The 20,014-nt window shown below is 40.7% G+C and overlaps 1 protein-coding gene across 1 annotated transcript; it reads left to right on the forward strand.

The window, feature by feature from the left end:
* Positions 1-6,501: 6,501 nt before the first annotated feature.
* On the forward strand, positions 6,502-18,804 carry LOC138978659 (uncharacterized). The gene is made up of 6 exons (XM_070351437.1): positions 6,502-6,561; positions 7,067-7,480; positions 8,381-8,626; positions 11,891-12,007; positions 12,355-12,609; positions 13,872-18,804. The coding sequence occupies exons 2-6, from the start codon at positions 7,298-7,300 to the stop codon at positions 14,148-14,150; spliced, it is 1,080 nt and encodes a 359-aa protein (XP_070207538.1). The 5' UTR covers positions 6,502-6,561; positions 7,067-7,297; the 3' UTR covers positions 14,151-18,804.
* Positions 18,805-20,014: the final 1,210 nt, after the last annotated feature.

Raw genomic sequence — 20,014 nt, forward strand, 5'->3', positions numbered from 1 at the left:
AAACACAGGCGTACGTTATCTACCAGTGCGTAACCCCAGCATCATCTTGACTTAGAAACGAGAAAGAAAGTATTACGGCAAAGACCGAGAACATGCGAAACTCGGTGAAGATGGAACACGCGCATATTCTTTTACCCACAATCACATGAACGAAGAGTCAAAGTCTTAAGTTTCAAGCTTCGTGAAACTGGTTTCAAATATTCCATGAGCTTTGGCTAAGACAAAAACACCAAGTAACTTTTGACCGTTCCGGCGAAAACACTGAGAACACACACTTGGTTGTTGTTTTGTCTTTATACGTGTGCTACAAGAAAAACCTTGCACTGTCTTCGTCAATCGACTGATAATAATTAGCAGCCAGGCTTTGACGTGACATCTGAAGCTGCACTCTTCACTTAAAAACACAAATCAAAGTTCCTTCAGCACACGACAAGACACACTCCGTGAAACAAGACACACTGATGTCAACTGGCACAAGTATAATAAACACTATAAAGCACTCCCCCAAAACATGAATGAAAACTCTCAATACTTTCTTAGTTTTCACTTTCCCATGAACTTCCGAACTTTCACACAACGAACTGACTGATGAGCCGAAAGTAGCGAAGTGGTGGAAGGAAGCCTTAAAGTCATCGACAGCGGATGATACGGGAACAGTAACAACGTTCAATATAACCATTGGAATGTAAAGGGTTCATCTCCGGTCCTCCGCCGCAAGAAACGTCATTGACGTCAGCCTGCTAGAGTCACGACCAGCCAGGCGTCATGATGTAGCACCACTGTACCACATTTCACACATACAGGCACTTGAATTTGAACAAAAATTGTATTAAAAAGGGGGCAAAGGTGGTTTTGGAGCTAAGCAAGATGAAGATTTCACGTCAAGTTATAACCTCTGTGTGTGTGTGTGTGTGTGTGTGTGTGTGTGTGTGTGTGTGTGTGTACGTGTGTGTGTATGTGTGTTTTTGTGTGTGCCACGTTGTGTGTGTGTGCGTGTATCAGTCAGTGTATGTGTGCGGGCGTGTGTGTGTGTGTGGGGGGGGGGGAGATTGTGTATCCGCCGTGTTTCTGTGTGCGTGAGTGTGTGTGTGCTTCTGTCTGTCTGTTTGTGTGTCTGTCTGTATGTCTGTCTGTCTGTGTTCTTGTCTGTGTAATTGGGTGTTCTTCATCATAGTATTCTGAATTTGATAACGAACTTTAACTCTCGATCTGACCCTACTGGTCAAGTCGCCTCACGGAAGACGATGGTGACAGTTGTCCGTGGGCGATGAGAGGTGTGAGGTAACACTTCCTCAAAGTGCGCACACTCACTTTAAGCAGAGACATCTGTCTGTCTGTCTGTCTGTCTGTTCGCGATGCACGGCCAAAGTTCTCGGTGGATCTTTTTCAAATTTGGACACCGTATTCAGCTACACCCCGGACACAACCTCATCGATGAGATATTTCAACACGTGCTCTCAGCGCGCAGCGCTGTGCGCGCTGAACCGATTTTTTGTTGTTGTTGTTGTTGTTGTTGTCGGGATCCTCTACCAGTAACTCTTCCTTATCTTCTCCAGTGTTTTCAGCCGCGATTATCTCCCTTCCTCTGTCAATCCATATTCCCGTTACTACGTTACTATTTTTAGAAGGTCACTGCACGTTACTATTTTTAGAAGGTCTCCAGTGTTTTGCGCGTTTATCTCCTTTCCTTCGTGCGCCGGCAAAGCCGGCGTACATCCGGCAGAGCCGGGTCCCAGGCGCAGCCTAGTATTCGGCTCTACTTCTTCCCGGCGAACCCGGTACCCGGCGAAGCGGGTAATCATCCAGTAGATGTATGTATGTCTCTGCTTTAAGTCTATGTGTTTCCTATCACTTCCATAACACTGACGTCAGAAATACTGTATCTGTGCTCTGAACGAGTCACATGTTGGAATTGTAGCCTACTTTTTAACGTAACTCTCTATTTTTTTTACAACTTCATGAAGTACAACTTCTTAAATGTCCTTGAATTAAAGAAATAAGCAAAGTATAGCTTAGAAAATATTTTATTCTTTATAATAATAATAATAATAACGGGCATTTATAAAGCGCCTTATCAGAAGTTCAAAGCGCGTGACTGACAACAATACATGTATACAAAAATCATACAATCACTGTCAGATTCAAACAACACATCATGCACATCTCACATCCCCAGACTCTATACTAAGGAACTATCCGTAGTGTTGTTGGAACAAGTGAGTTTTCAAATTGGACTTAAAAGATGAAATGGATGGAGAGTGACGTAATTGAAAGGGGAGTGAATTCCATAACTGAGGTCCATAATACGAAAACGTGCGGAAGCCATGAGCCTTGCGTTTAAAGCGACCTTGACAGAGAAGTCGAGCATCATCAGAAGAACGAAGGGTGCGAGAGGGAGTGTAGAGAGAGACCAGTTCAGAAAGATAGGCAGGTGCCGATTCAGAGATGATATTGTAGCAGAAGCAGGCAGCTTTATACCTAATACGTTCAGATACAGGAAGCCAGTGAAGTTCTTTCATGAGAGGAGTGCAGGGTTGTCGATGCTGTGCTCTGAAAATGAGACGTGCTGCAGAGTGTTGTACTTTTTGCAAGGGTTGGAGAGCTTTCAACATATAACCTGATTAAGTACCAGAGAAATACGGCTGGCCGGCTTTATTTTCTTTACTTGCCGTTTCTTCTTTCCCCTCAAGCCGGTTAATGCTAATAAGCTTTGGTAAACACTCAGCAAATTAAAAGACCGAACATTTGGCGAATCCGGCAGTGGTCCATATTAGAGTCTTTGTCCAGATTGAGCGCCTAGGCACATAATGTGGACCCTGTGGCAAACCTACTATGATCGAATGATATGGACCACTGTTAAATACCGTAGTAGCCCACAACACTTAATGATAACACTAAAACTAAGTATGGCAGACAAATAAATTGAAATATATGTTAGAATTATAGACATCTTTATATATTATCAGCTTTCAGATTTTCTTATTAGTTTTCGGTTGGTCTTGCGGGGAAAAAAACCACTGTCACTGTTACAATCTTAGCTGTCTAATATAGCATTTTTAACTTTTTTTTAGTTTAATCTAAAGCGTCAAATTTAGAGCGTACACTGCCCGAACGTGTGAAAGATTAAAGGCGGTTTTGTGTTTGGTGCATCTCTGGCCAATTTGACATCAGTATGGGCCGAATTATGCAAGTTATCCTGTAACACTAATCAAATTGTCCGATAGTTTTCTTGCATCGTTATTTGTCCAGCACTAAGGTGGTCCATATCAAAGTTCGGTATGACAAAAAAATACTGTGGAAACTAATGACGAGGATCATTGGCTGCTTGACTCGCATTATGCCATCCGACAGTGTGGAACACGTGACTGACACTACATGATACTGACACACTGACACGCGCGCGCTCACTGACGTTTACGTTCCAATGCACTGAGGTGATTTACTAGAGTATGACAATCTTTTTCTGAAGGTATGCTAATAGGCTATTTTTGGACATCGCTGATCAAGTTGTGAACACTTTGAAACAGCGCTTGGCCTACATATTAATTACCAAAACCCGTACTGCATAGTTTCTCAGAACGCAATCAACTAGGCTTTTTCTAATACAATCTGGCAGTTTTTGTCAAAGGTGAGGGCCCCAAAGGGTTTAAAATCGTGATCGTGATTGGCGTTTTTTGACCTTTCTGTGACCGTGATTGCCGAAATTTCCATTTCTGTGATCGTGATGGGACTTTGCCCGTGATCCGTGATGACAAAAAAATCAATTCTCGTGATCGTGATCGTCATTTGTTTTCGTGATCGTGATGGGCATTATTGCAAAGCATTATATTTTCAACGTACATTTTTCACAGCTGTATCACTCTATAATCCTCTATTCGTCAAGGAGCCAATTCCGATTGAAGGGAAGCAACAACACATTCAGAAATATGATTTTGACAGCGATTGCTTCCCTCACACACAAAAAAAGATCCAATCAGAAGGCAAATTGCAAAAGTCTGCCAAACTTCATCCAATGGAAGGGCTTCGTGCAAAAGTTTTGAGTGCATTCGGTCAAATTCGAATTCGAAGATCAAAAATGGCGTGCAGCGGTACTGTCATCGAACTTCTGTTATATTTTGTGGATTCAAGCCAGACCAAAGCAGGCGGCGAGAATGCCTTCCTTGGTGGAAAGGTCAGGATACGGGTCGGTCTTTCCGAAGACGAAATATCAAGGTATGTTGATCTATGTTGCTCTATGACTGTTCTGAATGTAGGCAAAGATCTTGAAATTTGTTCAAGATCTTTGAGTTTGAGTGAGATCATTGACATTGACATTGTCGACATTGCCACGTCCGGCTGTCACTCGCTCAGTGTGACCTCGACTGGCTCGAGATCGAGTCTGCGTGTAGCCAAAACCGAAACTAGAAATGTGTTTTTCATCCCAGCAACGTGGACACGCTTGGCATAGATTCTAATTGTCGCTTCTTTGCATTAAGCTTGGATTTACTTTAGCGCCTGTAAACTTTAATATCAACAATGGGAATTCAGAAACAGTTACAATGGCGGGGAGACGTGCCAGTTTGGGTCACTTGATCCTCATGTCAAAGACGATCAAAGTCATGTTCGTTGGGGATTTTGTCAGGCATGCTACTTTTCCGGTAATTGCCGGAAATCCGATAAAGCCGTTTTCAAAATCCGGTAAAGTCAAATTTATTCCGGTGAAGTTGAAAAATTTCCGCAAAAACGATCCGTGTGAATATCGCGCAACGCGACCGGGCGCCGGTCTCAATGAAGCCAGCGCACAGTTACTGTAGTGTTGTTTTCACCAGTTTGGAGGTGTGTTGAATGGTGGTGGGGGGAGGCTAAAATGGGATTTTTAACAAGATCACAACACTATTACAACCCTGAAAATGATGCCCAGAATGCACCAGATTGCACAGATTTTAACCGTTTTTTGAAAAAAAATTCGGGGGGGCATGCCCCCGGACCCCCCTACTTGGCTCGCCTGCTTCGCAGGCTCAGGCTTATGGCTTCGCCACTGGCACTGCACGCTTCTTTCAGGTAAAACCATTTTGGGCCTGTAGCATTCCTGTTTGTTTTTCAAGGCCATAAAACCAGGCGATGGTGTACCTAAAATTGTATGGCAAAGTTGAAAATAAAGAACCCATCACACATACATGTACTTTAATTTCAATCCACCCAATAGTTTTTGAGAAAATGGGTTTACAAGATTTAGCTCTGGAAAAGTGAAATTTATTGTGCAAGTATATATTCATGTGTGTGAGTGAGAGTGTGGGAGTTGAATGTGTATGAGTGTAGAGAGAGAGAGAGAGAGAGAGAGAGAGAGAGAGAGAGAGAGAGAGAGAGAGAGAGAGAGAGAGAGAGAGAGAGAGAGAGAGAGAGAGAGAGAGAGAGAGAGAGAGAGAGAGAGAGAGAGAGAGAGAAAACAATGAAAACAACATTCTTGTTACTGATTACAAATCATGATATGTATTTCTATGTGTGTATGAAAGAGAATTAAAAAAATAATAATAAAAAGGTGCAACAGTTCTCACTTTGTGTTGAATAAACAATAGATCCAGAGGAGCGAATTACTGTGTGGTTGTGTCTATTTTGACACGTGCTTTCTGTACATGCAACTTTTACCGTGACCGTGATTTGCCACTTGTGTTCGTGATCGTGAAAACAAAAATCAAGGTAACTGTGATCGTGAAAGCTAAAATTTCCCTTCCCGTGATCGTGATGATACCCCCCCTTTGGGGCCCTCAAAGGTGGGGGTAATGGTACGTATTGCAGATCGGTGCAAAGTTGCCTCGGTAATTAAAGAAATTAATGTGTGATTGTGTAGACTCTACTCTGCATTGTGTGGTTAAAATCGTGCACGAAATAATTATATGCCGGCTAATGTAGTCAAGTTAATTGAGAACAGTGATCTAATTCATGTTTAGCCTCCCAAAACGTAACGTGATATCGCTTGTCAGCCATATTGAAAAGACACGTTACAATAATTGAAATAGAAACGCATCATTATAACAAACGCAAACCAGGCATTTACATCTCTTAAAAATAGGTTCTGTTGTCTCGGACTGATTGAATCGGTCAAATCAGTACCCAACTCCGCCAATGATCAATGTGTTAACGGCCAACCCGTGCCCCAGTCAAGTTATATGATTCAGTTTTGGCGGCATCAAAGTCTGTGTCATAAAGTCTGTATGATAGATTTCTCTAATTTTTTCACACTTGTTTCAACACACTCTGAAAAGTATCACTGGTATTCAAATATCAGGCGATCGAAGTCGATTATTGGGGTCAATCGGTGTCATATGTCTTTACTCTAACACTTTTTTCCTCAGTCAATTGGAAAAGGTAGAGTAAAATTACAAAGAAAAAAAAAGAAACAATTTAGCCTTTGATTGGCGCATCGGTAGGTTCATCATTGTTTGTTTTGATGATTTAAAAAAAATCTTTATTCGGTGAAAATTCCCAAACTGTCTGATTCCTGTTTGTTCACGTTCAAAATACCGGAAGTCTGCAGACGACATGAGAAAGTAGGCAGCAAAACCATCGACGAAAAAGAAACAAGTAACCCTCTACGCTATAATTTCTCAGCTAAAATAATGTGGATATGACTTGGTTTATAGATCAAGCGTTATAGTTTCGCTGGGGATCATTGTTTCACAGAACTGATCCGTGTGTTGCAGATAAAACGATCGTATTTGGTACTTTTTGTATTCTGAAAGAGCATTCTGGTTCTCCGTTGTTCGTCTTCTTCTCTGTTTTTCTTTTATTCTTTCCTCTGGTCAGTTCTTTTTAGGCCAGTTAAACCTAAAGAAGTATTCCAGCTTTGCTAGGCTTTTCGAATAGGAACTAACCTAGCTAAAACCACTACATTAGTATGCTTTGGACAGTGAGCTATGTAAGTTCTGGTCAATGTCATTGTCAGTCTTCACGCAGTCATTCCCAATTTGTTTAGAAGGCTGGATAGGTATCCTTCAGAGAGAAAACATTTTTTTTTATATTTATGTAATGTACTTTTGCTTCTTTACCATTTGTGCAGATGTTAAAGCAGTAGTTTGTTTCTTTTCAGGTGTCTAGCAGAAGTAAACCACTCTAACCAGAACAGAGCTGGAGGGGACACGTAGAGCATGCAAAGATCTTTAGAGATAGCTCTCCACTTGTGATTCTGAAGGACTAACATGACCGTTGCATCCTCGCCTCTGATATCAACAAAGCAACTTTTCCCCTGGGTTGACACAACAACGCTGCATGGCTGAAAGACTGAGGGTTGGTGAAAGCCGAGTCCAGTGAACAGTTGCTGATGACAAAAGGCAGCTTTGTGGATCGGATGAAGACAAAGAATTTCTACATCATTATCGTGTTCGTCGTCATTACCAGCGGCACGATATGGCTGCTGAGCTACCCCTCACCTACCTTCCAGAATATTGTCACAAAGACACACAAAGGATTCAAGAACTTACCTAGCAATATTCAGTCCATACAAGTGAGTATATAATGCATAGTATGTATTACTAGTTTACTGGTCCTGTTTTGGGCAGACATTAAACAAATTTCGATTTTTTAATGGTTTTAACCTGTAAATAAAAAGTGTGTTCTTGTTGATCAAATCAACAGTTGAATCTATTCAGAAAACTTTCAAATGCATTTTTGCACGTGTCTCTGCGCATTTTTGTTGCCAGGCTACCTGACGGTTGCCCTTTCAGTTTAGGCCACAAAAAAAAAAAGGTCTGTTTACGGTAACCCGACCGACCCTAGTTTTTTCGCGCGACCCTAGACTTTTTTTGGGGGCATTTGGGGAAATAAAAAAACAATTAAAAAAAATTTTAAAAAAATCTTGGTTTTTTGGCAAAATAACGTAAAAATATGGTTTTTTGGAGAAAAAAAAGAAGAAAAAAAAAATCCCGACCTACCGACCCTATTTTTTGGGCCTATGTTACCGTAAACAGACCTATTTTTTTTTTTTTGGCCTTATCTCATTTAGGATGTCAATACAAATCTTTTTTCAATACAACTGATCAACATGAGAATGTATCATCATTTACAGAGCAGCCATGAGCTGACAGTAAACCCTTCTACCCCCTCAAAATATCATTTCATTAAACTTTTGTGGTGTTTAACTCATTTAGGATGTCAATACAAATCTTTTTTCAATACAACTGATCAACATGAGAATGTATCATCATTTACAGAGCAAAAAACAAGCAAGGTATGTTACAGGAATGTTTAATTGTGACAAGACAAAACACTTATAATACAGAAAATAAACTTATCTGAAAAATTATCTAGAAGCTCAATGAAACGTCCCTATACCTTACCTTGCTTGTTTTATCACTCTGAATTTTTTAACGTTGGCAGTCTATTTTTTTGTGGATTTCATTTACAGAGCAGCCATGAGCTGACAGTAAACCCCCTCTACCTCAGTCGACTGGGTCTCGGCACAGATGAAATGGAACCCAAAGAAATGAATGCGGCTATAGCTAGAGAACTAGGCTTGCCTGTGGTTGCCACCAGCGTTGAGAGAGAAAAGTGGAAGGATTTGGTGACGTTCATGGAGTCTGTGGCCAAGCATATGAATGGTTCCAGGCTGGTCATGTTCGACCTGAGCACTTCTGAGGACACGCATACTTTGGTAGGAGAGACTTTTGGGGAAAGAGAGAGAGAGAGATATTGTGTTGGTGTGTACTTTAGTGCATATGTATCTATATATATGAGTTGTTCTTCAGTACTGGTGACAGAAAGGGGGAAAAGTGGTCAAAATTCAAATCTCTAGTTTTGTTTTTGAAATATTGCTTTTCATAAAGCAGAAATACTGTAGTATCTGTTGTACATAAGAAAAAAATCACTGGTGCACATGGTTCCTACATAATCTAACTTTTAAAGCTGGTTCTTGTGTTTCTGTGTGTATGTTTGTATGATGACGATAGGACCCGAAACGGCTGCACGGACTGAGACAGGAATTGCAGAGAATGTTCTTTGCCACTCGAGTCGTGTCATAGGGTACTTTTGGAATAGCAAATTTGAAAGGATTCTTCAAAAAACGGCGGAAAACATTATATACCCTGTGAGCTATCGAGGATCCTCCCCGTCTGGGCTGTCGAAAGATTGTTAAAAGACGTTTTCAAATGCGGTTAACGGGGAGATACACTCGAAGCACATTTAGCGAAGTTATGTTGCCAAATCATCAAAGATCAACATTTCACTACACGGATCGATGCACACAGTCGAAATAGATGTGACTTTCACACGACCGAAGACTACTTACTAGCAGACTAGCAGACGACAAGATCTAAATATTTAGATCAGTGAGAGCAATCCGTTGAAGAACAGTTACTCCGCTTATTCGTCTTCAGTTTTAAAGCTTATTTCCCCTGCCATAAGTTTCCTTGCAGATCTGCAGTCGCGTAGTGAAATGAACTAGTGTCATCGGAAGATTCTTCTCAGTCAGTGATCAAAGCACAGTAAGTTCTATGCTGACAAAAGTCACTTTCGGACAACACGACGATTGACTTAATTTATGAGCCCAAAGGTAACAATATCGACAAGAATGTACGCATTTGACATTAAATGAAACATTCATAGACAGTTTCCAACTCACCAGATCTGCCAAAGAGCCGTCATTCGTGAAAAAACGATGATTTTAATCAGACAAGTATCGGAAACAAGCCTTGGTCACCTGCGTTATTCCTTCCAAGGCGACGTGACGGCGCCACATTTGTTTGTTTATGGCTGTTTATCGCGAAACAACACAGTTGAAATTTGTGTGTAAAATACCACAAATTTGTGGTGAATCAGTTCGTCATCTGCGTTTCGATTGTAATTAAGTCAGATTGGAGTTACTTTGAATCGAAGGCGAGGGTAACCTGCGTTATTTGTGGGACATCGTGAACAAATTTGATTGCAATATTTTATACAGAAAGTAAATTTCAATGATTCTGGCTCAGACTTGTAGATCTGTTATGCAGTGTGTTGGTAGTGTATCTGCTTTTCTGCTATGAAGCTCATTTGGAGTGATACGCTGATCGAAGTGGGGTACCCTATGTGGGACATCAGCCGTATGCAGATTACGCCTCAGAACACTCTCGCATTTCACAAAGACAACAATAATTTGCAACATTTCAAGAACTGCATCAGTTTTATTAGATACTATTTCAACAACAACAGCACAAACACGACTATTATCAACAACACAGAACGGGAGGTAAGTCTTCAAAGACGCACCAAGTGTGCGTTCCCGTTTTTGGACGCCATTTTTGCTGGCATTTTCACAGTAAATCTTAATATTTCCATATCTATTGAATGATTTTGGTATTTTCTTTGATTGTGCCGATTCTCCTATCTCTCTGGCATGTACTGGGTGCTTTGTGACCAGTTTCTCCCCTAGACTGTATTGAAAAATGCGTCCGTGTGAGCTGACCCCCACTTGTGACCAGTAGCAAAGAACAACTCATATACTAGATGATTACCCGCTTCGCCGGGTACCGGCTTCGCCAGGAAGAAGTAGAGCCGAATACCAGGCTGCGCCTGGGACCCGGCTTTGCCGGGTATACGCCGGCTTTGCCGGCGCACGAAGGAAAGAAGGAAAGGAGATAAACGCGCAAAACACTGGAGACCTTCTAAAAATAGTAACGTGCAGTGACCTTCTAAAAATAGTAACGTAGTAACGGGAATATGGATTGACGCCATACGGAGGAAGGGAGATAATCGCGGCTGAAAACACTGGAGAAGATAAGGAAGAGTTACTGGTACTGGTAGTGGATCCCGACAAAAAACAAACAAAATCGGTTCAGCGCGCACAGCGCTGTGCGCTGAAAGCACGTGTTGAAATATCTCATCGATGAGGTTGTGTCCGGGGTGTAGCTGAATACGGTGTCCAAATTTGAAAAAGATCCACCGAGAACTTTGGCCTTGCATCGCGAACAGACAGACAGACAGACACTAGTCGTATATATATATAGATATATATATATATGTGCCAAATGTTTGTGGATTGGCTCTTGCCATTTGCTTCATTGATTTAATAATAATTCAACCTTTCTTGGTTTTTTTATACTGGACTTGAAAATTTAGCAATCTGTTTTAGATTTCTTGTTTAAAGTGACTGAACCTTTTGTGAGGAATGACATTTCTACATGGATGCAAGTGATTGGATATCTTAATCCTTATTCTGTAATCCAATGAATCATAATTACACCCCCTGTGTTTGTTTGTGTGTTTGTTTGTGTTCGCATATAGATCTCAAGAATGAACGGACCGATCGTCACCAAACTTGGTGAACAGGTTCTATACATTCCTGAGACGGTCCTTACAAAAATTGGGACCAGTCAAACACACGAATAGGGAGTTATTGGTGGATTAAGATTAAGACTGACATATTATTTGGGTGTGTGTTGGTGTTCGCATATAGATCTCAAGAATGAACGGACCGATCGTCACCAAACTTGGTGAACAGGTTCTATACATTCCTGAGACGGTCCTTACAAAAATTGGGACCAGTCAAACACACGGTTAGGGAGTTATTGGTGGATTAAATTATACAACGACTTATAGAGGCACACCCCCGTTGGTCAAAGGGAAATAACCATTCTCACTGCCACCAACTGAGAAGGTTATTTCCCTTTATAGGGGGTGTTTTTCCTATCGGAGGAATTTCTTGGTTTTTTTTGTTTTTACTTTTTTGGTTTGATTTGAATCAGTACTGTAAATTTCACATCTTCAAGTTTCTCATGAATTTCTGAAGCTGAGAACAGGAAAAAAAAATATATCAAGTTATTTTAGAATAAGAACAACTTTGAGTAGTCATGTGAGATTTCATGATAGTTAAGTAAGTTCTCTGAACTGATTTGATAGTGTGAAAGAGATCTTGACTTCATTGTCCTTTTATGTCTCTTTTCAGCTGCAGAAATATTGCAATACTACCTGGCATTGTGAAGTGCGCAAGTTTGAATTTGAGAAGTACCCTTCCCATGTGGCGGACTTGTCTTTGAAGAGCTACAGACCAATTTGCATCCAAGTAAGAGAGCCACTATCGCCACCCCTCTCTCTTTCTCTCTCTCTCGCTCTCTCATTCACTCTCTCTTACTCTTTCGCTCTCTCTCTCTCTCCTGTTGCGGCTCTATTGCCATGATATACAGCGTACATGGGCACAGACACGCGCACACTGAGAGACACATACAGTGGCACAGAACACACACACACAAACACACACATAACCTTCTGTTCGTTTGGAGGAAAATTCAGAAATCCGTTTCCTTCTGACTGTCTTTCCCCCATTACCTTCTCTCCTCTGTCCACACGAACACACATACGCTCACACATGCACATATATTTTCAGAAGTTCGTTTACTCTTCGTCTTTCAGGAAATCCTCAACGAATTTGGAGAAGTAGTCTGGGCAGATTCAGCTGAGTATTTCCAAAGGGGCAACATAACGGCGGCCTTGAAGCAGGCAAGGTCAGTGGGTTTGGCCGCCTGGACGATCGAGGATCCCACCTCGGCCATCACCCATCCCAAGATGTTTGAGTTCTTCAAGACCAAGAAGGAGCTGTTCTACTTCCATCGAGCCGTGGAGTCTTCACACATCATCATCTCTGAGACTGATCTTGTGAAGAAAAAGGTGGGCAGGGCTGGGTTTTGTGCGGAGATTGCTGTACTGTGTGGATTATGCGGTGAGACCCCCCGCTCTGGTTTAAAGGTGGTCGTCTACATTTTTGCTTTTTTTTCAATAATCTTATGGTTAGATTTCGCTAAAAAGTTATGTCAGATGATGAATGAACCATGGGGAAAAAAGTTATAGAAAAAAAAAAATATGTAAAAAAAGATTTTATTTTTGGGTAGCGTGACTCACGCTTCCAATATTTTGTTTTCTGTTTGCTGAGAACATGTGCTTTGCCTAAAAATACTGACCAATCAAATTCATATCACTATGCTTATAGCCACGCCCAAACAAGTGCAGCAACAATTTGACACTGGAGCGCTGTCCACGCTTTTTTTTAAACGCACGAAATGCACAGGATTTGAGAGGAGTTTTGCGCTGGGCATTTTCCAAATAAGGATATCCTACTATGAGTACTACACTGGAATACTACAATGAATTTTCAAACGGCTACACTGGCTTCGTCTTTCCTGATCGAAAGGGGGTGTATTGTTGATATTTGTAGATAATAGACTCTGCATTTTAATGGTCAAATGGCGATTTCGGTATAAAAATGTAGACAAGGACCTTTAAGTGCAACCCCCTTTTTTAAGACCCCCTCCCTTTTTAGCCCTCCTCCCTTTTAAGCCCTTGCCATTTCAGATTTTCTGTTCACAACATCTGTAATTCTACCCCCAATTTAAGACATAAATTTATCAGATAATTTAGGTCTTAAGGCCAACAAAAAAAATTGTCTGTTTCTGGTAACATGGCTAAAAAAAATAGGGTAGGTAGGTAGGGATTTTTTTTTTTTAATTTTTATTTTTTTCCCCCAAATGTAGACCAATAAAACTAACTTTAAAAATCGCGCAAAGAGACTGGATTCACTATACATAGAGACAAGACACTCAACACATTTACAAATCTGTGACAAAGACTGAAAGAGTATGACATGTTTTTCTTTGTTTACCTGGTCTGATATTTCCATGATGAAACAGAAAAGAAGACTTGAGACATCTTACATCTTGAGCTTGGACAATTGGGAAAATTTTTTGAGTTTGGAAAAAAAAAGTTTAGGGTCGGCGCCGAAATTTAGGGTCGGTCGGGTGACCAGAAACAGACAATTTTTTTTTTTGTGCCTAATATGGGAGGTTCAACTGTACAACTCTTCCACAACACATAACCATCAGTTATTTCCTGCCCATCGTCTATTGTGTGAAATATTTGCGCCATTCTTTGTGCAGATCATGCTGCCCTGGGTGAAATGCGCCCTCCTGGAAGAATGCATCAATCCCACAGGCGCTCAGAACGTCGGCTGTAATTTTGTGCGAAAGCCTCGGTTCAAGTACTCTGGGTGTCATTATTACGACATGTCAGCGCTCAACGTCATTCTTGGCCCTGTCTTCGAGTTTGACGGGCGAGCTTATGCTGCCAAGGATGCCATTTTCGGCAATCTTGTCGAAGATCGGCTGGCAGCTAAAAATGCCACTGACCCCTTGCACAGGTCAAGGTTAAAGCTGTAATGTAACTATGACTATTCGAGGGGTGGGTGTTGACAAAAACAAAAGGTTTTCAACGTTAAAAAGAGTCCTGAACCAAGTTTTGTGCAGTGAAGGTGGCCTGCATAACCAACCTAAATTGTGTGCGCGTATCAAACCATGTCATTCCACGATTGACGTTCATGCACATAACTTCCTGTCTACTTCCTCCTGGTCTTAGCTCAGCAAACTCTTTTCCAATGGGACTGAGAGAAGAAGAAAAACACACGTAGTCGCATCCCTTCCCTTACAGCGAAACGAGCGTAGAATAATGTGGTCAGGTATGTGAGTGCATGCAGTGTACGTAGGTTCAGGTGCGCAGACTACTTGAACTGAACAATATTTTGCTCCGGAGTCTGTGCAATGTTGTTGACCCTTCTGTTTTTAAACACTCACCCTGCAGATAGTCACACTACAGCTTTATAGTTGAGGAACTAGTTAAATAAGAGGTTGGACAAAGTTTCACGGTAAGAGTGTTTTGAGTCAGCTGTATGAGAATATTGTTTGTTTGTTTAGTTCAATAGTGTCTGGAGGTTTTTTAATTTATTTATCTATTCATTACTTTTTGGTGGTCGTTTGTGTTTGTTTACTTTTGAATGTGTATAATTGACACAGACATAGAGTCTTGTATGTCTGTGCGTTCTTGATACAGCTGGTCAAATTGTGCAATCCATTTTGTAAACCCCACTCCATTCCAGTTTATTGAGTTTTAGTTTATCTGTGTAACCTATCATTACCATTAGATTGCAGTCACATTGCCCTTAGATTGCAGTAATTTGAAAGGTTTGACGCAAGACAGAGAGCGAGTATAAGGAAAGGGTGGATGGGGGGTGTAAGGGAAACTGTGTTGAAAGTATTTTTAGTTGTCATTATTTTCACGACTTTTCATTCATTACCAGTTGGGTAAAATAAAACCATGTTGGTGGGTTACAAAACGCCGGTTCCCATGGGTGGGGGTAGAAGAATAAAAGTGGATAATCAAAAGCAAAGCCAATGGAAACGCACAGAGTTTCTTCGCTTCTTCTCATTGGTGTTTCCCTAGACATTGACAGTACACACGGTCTCACAGTTTTTGAGTGAATTCCAAAGACGAGCTGACCAGAAAATCTGAACAAAAACCAAAACTACAAGCAAATGGCCATGAAGGCATTAACACTTTGACACTGAGCAGTACATACTCAAGATTTGGATGAATCTCTTGTAGAGATTGCTTCCTGTTCACATTATGATAATGGACAAGCATATTTGATTTTGATTCCGTTCTGGGGGTTTCCTTCTTGTAAAATGTGTAAGTGTCTTTATTCAAAACACCCCTATGAAGACCCCCAGACCTGTTTTCTTAGATTTCCGTTCATGACCTGTAAATTGCCCCCATTTTAAGACTCCCTTCATAAGACCTGATTTTCTCAGATATTTGGAGGGGGTGTCCATTGTATTAAGCATTGATGGACATTTGCATGTGAAAGTGTATCTGTGAAATAAGACCCCTTTATGAAAGAACACCTCCAGAGTAAGAACACTATGATTGAGTTTATTTTCCTCCGAAAACGGCGTATGGCTGCCTAAATGGCGGGGTAAAAAACGGTCATACACGTAAAATTCCACTCGTGCAAAAAACACGAGTGTACGTGGGAGTTTCAGCCCACAAACGCAGAAGAAGAAGAAGATTGAGTTTATTTATCCAGTACTGTGTTGTGCTATGCATACAAATGAACAACCTGACTTCCAACAAACAAAAACAAAAAACAAACAAAAACACCTGACTTCCATGTAGTGCAGTAATTGTTTTAACTTGGTCAAACAGGCATACTTCTCCAGAACCAAAGTTCTTGCTGGTTTCCATGAAGCCAAAATCTGCTCATTGTACACTGTTCATGGTGGTTCAATTTTGTTGTTGCTGTATACATGATTATCAGTGTGTGTCCGTGTTTACTTTTTTTCGTTTTTGTTGTTAGTGTGTGTGTGTGTGTGTGTGTGTGTGTGTGTGTGTGTGTGTGTGTGTGTGTGTGTGTGTGTGTGTGCTTTTCTTCGTTTTTGTTGTTTGTGTGTGTGTGTGTGTGTGTGCTTTTCTTCGTTGTTGTTGTTTGTGTGTGTGTGTGTGTGTTTGCTTTTCTTCGTTTTTGTTGTGTGTGTGTGTGTGTGTCTGTGTGCTCTGTTTTGTGCACAGCTCTGTGCGAAGTTTTACTATGCTATTCTCTCCTTTGAACATTTCATCAAAGTTTGACTGATGTCACTTTGATTTGATTGGCTTCTTGGTTAAGTCTAATCTTTTCTGTATGCTTGCAGATATGGCTGTTTGTACAAACGATATTTTGTTGCTGATCTCTAATCAAAAGTTCAATCTGTTCAGCGACTGTGTACAGTGATTTTTGCGTGATAATGTGCTCTGAATATTCACACTATTGAATGGTTGATTTTAATATGTACAAGACAGTCTCACAGTAAACTGTTGTTCTTTGATTTGGTGGGTCTTGAACAGTGAAATTATGTTGCTTGCTGGGGTTCTGACAATTTCGGTACTGTTTTTACTCACAGGGCATCACATCTAATGATCTTGTATGTGATTTGGCATGAAGGGCATTATTGTTGAATGCAATACCTGTAGTGACACTATTCCGATTTAAAAATGTGTAACCGATCAAAGTACAAGTAGCGAGAACATTAACCAGAACTTTCTGGTATTTAACCGGTAAAGAATTATAAAAATGAAATGAAATCGTCAAGCGGTCATACCTATACGTGTTGGTATTTCAATTAGCAGGTTTTACCCAGTAAAGTAATGATGTACAGTTGAACCTGTTGATAAGGACCGCCCAAAAGACCTACAAAAAGGGGTCCTTATAGGCAGGTGGTCGTTATGGAAAGGTGAATCGTGTTGAAATGAAGTTGAACTCATCAGGGATCCTTTCGGATGGTCGTAATGGGAAGGTTGTAGTTATCGCAAGGTGGTCCTCAGGGCAGGTTCAGCTGTAATAACAGGATTTGATCGGTTGACATGACCATTCCGTCAGATTTTGTGTGAGCCATGCTTCGTACTTGTAAAGAGATAGGTGCCGATTGGCTGTTCGTGGCCGTTTACCGAACATTGCAGACTATCTTTTCGGTATCAACCAATGGTGTCTAATTCTTGCGTAGCTAGCCATTAAACTGTTTCATATTCACTCTCGCCTCCTAGCTCTGAGAGCGGTTAGCCGCAAGAATAGCGTCAGGATTCGTACTTGTAAAGAAATAGGTGCTGGTTTGGAAAATCGGTGGTGCAATCACTGGTCAAAGGGTTACAATAAAGGTGGGGCCTGCTAATTTAAAATACAGTGACGGGTGCAGTGGTGTGGTGGTAAGACGTCGGCCTCCTAATCGGGAGGTCGTGAGTTCGAATCCCGGTCGCTGCCGCCTGGTGGGTTAAGAGTGGAGATTTTTCCGATCTGCCAGGTCAACTTATGTGCAGACCTGCTAGTGACTTAACCCCCTTCATGTGTACACGCAAGCACAAGACCAAGTGTGCACGAAAAAGATCCTGTAATCCATGTCGGAGTTCGGTGGGTTATGGAAACACGAAAATACCCAGCATGCCTACTCAACGAAAGCAGAGTGAAGCTGACTATGCTCTCAGAGTATAGTTTGGGGAACCCAAATGGGCAAAACGAGCTCACACGTAACCAGAAAATTATGGAACGCTGAAGAAGAAAATACAGTGGTACATGTACCTGCAATGTGAGTTCCCTCCAATGAGAGGATACCTCCTATGCAAGGACACATTTGGATGCCCTTATGTCTATCACCTTCACCAAAATATACCTGTCTTATTATTTATTACAATGGCTTAGCAACATCCCTGACAGTACTAATATGAATGTATTTTCATCATGTAAAAATACATGTCATCTGCGTGATCATAAGTAAGTGAAACAGCTGAATGTTCTCGTTGTCTGTTAGTGTTATTTAGCATCTTATCTCATTGTCATGTTCCAACTAGTATATACTTCATCTTGTACATTTATTTGAAATACGTATGCTACAGTAAATAATCTTTACCATAAAAAAAATTGTAATCACAGTTTCATGTAAATTTGCAAAAGAGGTAGCAAATGGTAATTTGAAATGTAATGCAGTTGAAATCATGGAGTTATGCAGTTACTCCTTTCATATACTTAAGGGCTCTTGCGGTCGTGTTGGCATGTCCTTGAACTTAAAACTTAACTGGCAGCTGTTTCACTTAGCTGTATTCATGGTTGCAGAAGGAGAAACAGTGCACACATCTTGTTTTTGATTCTGTCCTGCATACTAGTCATGTATTTAATTTCCACTTCTCTTGGATTAGCAAAAAAAAAGGAAAAATGAAATTAATATTTTGAGTCCTAAACATATAAACATGCGTATTTTTTTTATTATTTGCTGAACTGAAAAGCAGGATTGTTTTTCTGGCTCAAAACAGTTTTTCTAAAAAAAGTTTTAAAGATACATAAGCTCACGTCTTGTCTTTCTTCCATGGCCATTTGTTGTTGTCAAAGTGCTTCCGTGATGGTGTGTACAGTGTTCATTTACCCCTTCTTGCATGTGTACAGTATTTCTTTTTTGTGTGTTATTTTTGAGTATAGTTGTGTAATGGAACTGGAATGAAAATAAAATGTTGGAATTGCGATTGTTGATGTGCCTGAAGGTTTCACTCCCTTGTATGTGTGTTGCTCCCACCTGTGCCTGTGTGTGTGTGAATGTGTGTACATGAGATGGAGAAAACAAATTCAGGCTGAGCGTCTCTCTGAATTATTTAAAAGGTTCCTAATAATTCCACTTTCTGCAGTCGTTTAATTAAATCGTTTTCAGCCCTCTCTCTCAATTGAAATCCATTCCATCGATCCATCTCTCTCTCTCTCTCAATTCACAGTAATTCCATCACTTGTGTTCCAAACTACTTTTTTTCCCTTAAATCATCTCTCTTTTTAGGGACTTTGCAGCCAAACACAAAACAAATCTGATTTACAAGCACTTTCACAAAGCCATAAAACTATTGTCATTGGCTGTGCACTTACATTACTGCGCATATTGTAATAACCATAAAAAGATAAGCTTTAACTCTTAGCTAGTTTCAAGCCAGGTGCAGTGATGTGCAAAAACCGGTTTTTTTACCCACTTGCAACCATATTCCCAGCCAGGTGCTGAGAAAAATTATGTTGATTTGAAATTCTCCTGCAAATTGAAGCACAAGCAGTTAACTTCTGGAAAAAAATTAAAGACATGCACTAAGATGGAAGTTATAATCGACAAAAAGTAACTAATATCAAGCAATAAGAAAATTGAAAATGAGCAGCTTAGAAAACTTTTATCTAACATTCACAAAACAATATCTTCTATCGGCTGTTCAGTTCCAAGATGGTATAAAAAGACTGTACAGTAACACCTAGCTATAGTTACATATATAACCCACATAATTACATCACACAGTATTTTGTCTCGCATTAACATAATTAAAATGTCACATCTGCAAATGAACCTTTATTTCTAATCAGTCACACACACACAGAAAAAATGGACATTTGCCTAAAATGAAATCGATCAGCCAATTCAAATACACTTACTGTGGTCTGGGTGGCCGAGTGGTAACGCACTTGCGCTCGGAATCGAGAGGTTGCGTGTTCGACCCTGGGTCGGGCCGCTATTTTCTCCCCCCTTTCCTAACCTAGATGGTGGGTTCAAGTGCTAGTCTTTCGGATGAGACGAAAAACCGAGGTCCCTTCGTGTACACCATATTGGGGTGTGCACGTTAAAGATCCCACGATTGACAAAAGGGTCTTTCCTGGCAAAATTGTATAGGCATAGATAAAAATGTCCATCAAATACCCGTGTGACTTGGA

The sequence above is a fragment of the Littorina saxatilis genome, linkage group LG10, assembly GCF_037325665.1.
Source record: "Littorina saxatilis isolate snail1 linkage group LG10, US_GU_Lsax_2.0, whole genome shotgun sequence".
Taxonomy (NCBI): Eukaryota; Metazoa; Mollusca; class Gastropoda; order Littorinimorpha; family Littorinidae; genus Littorina; species Littorina saxatilis.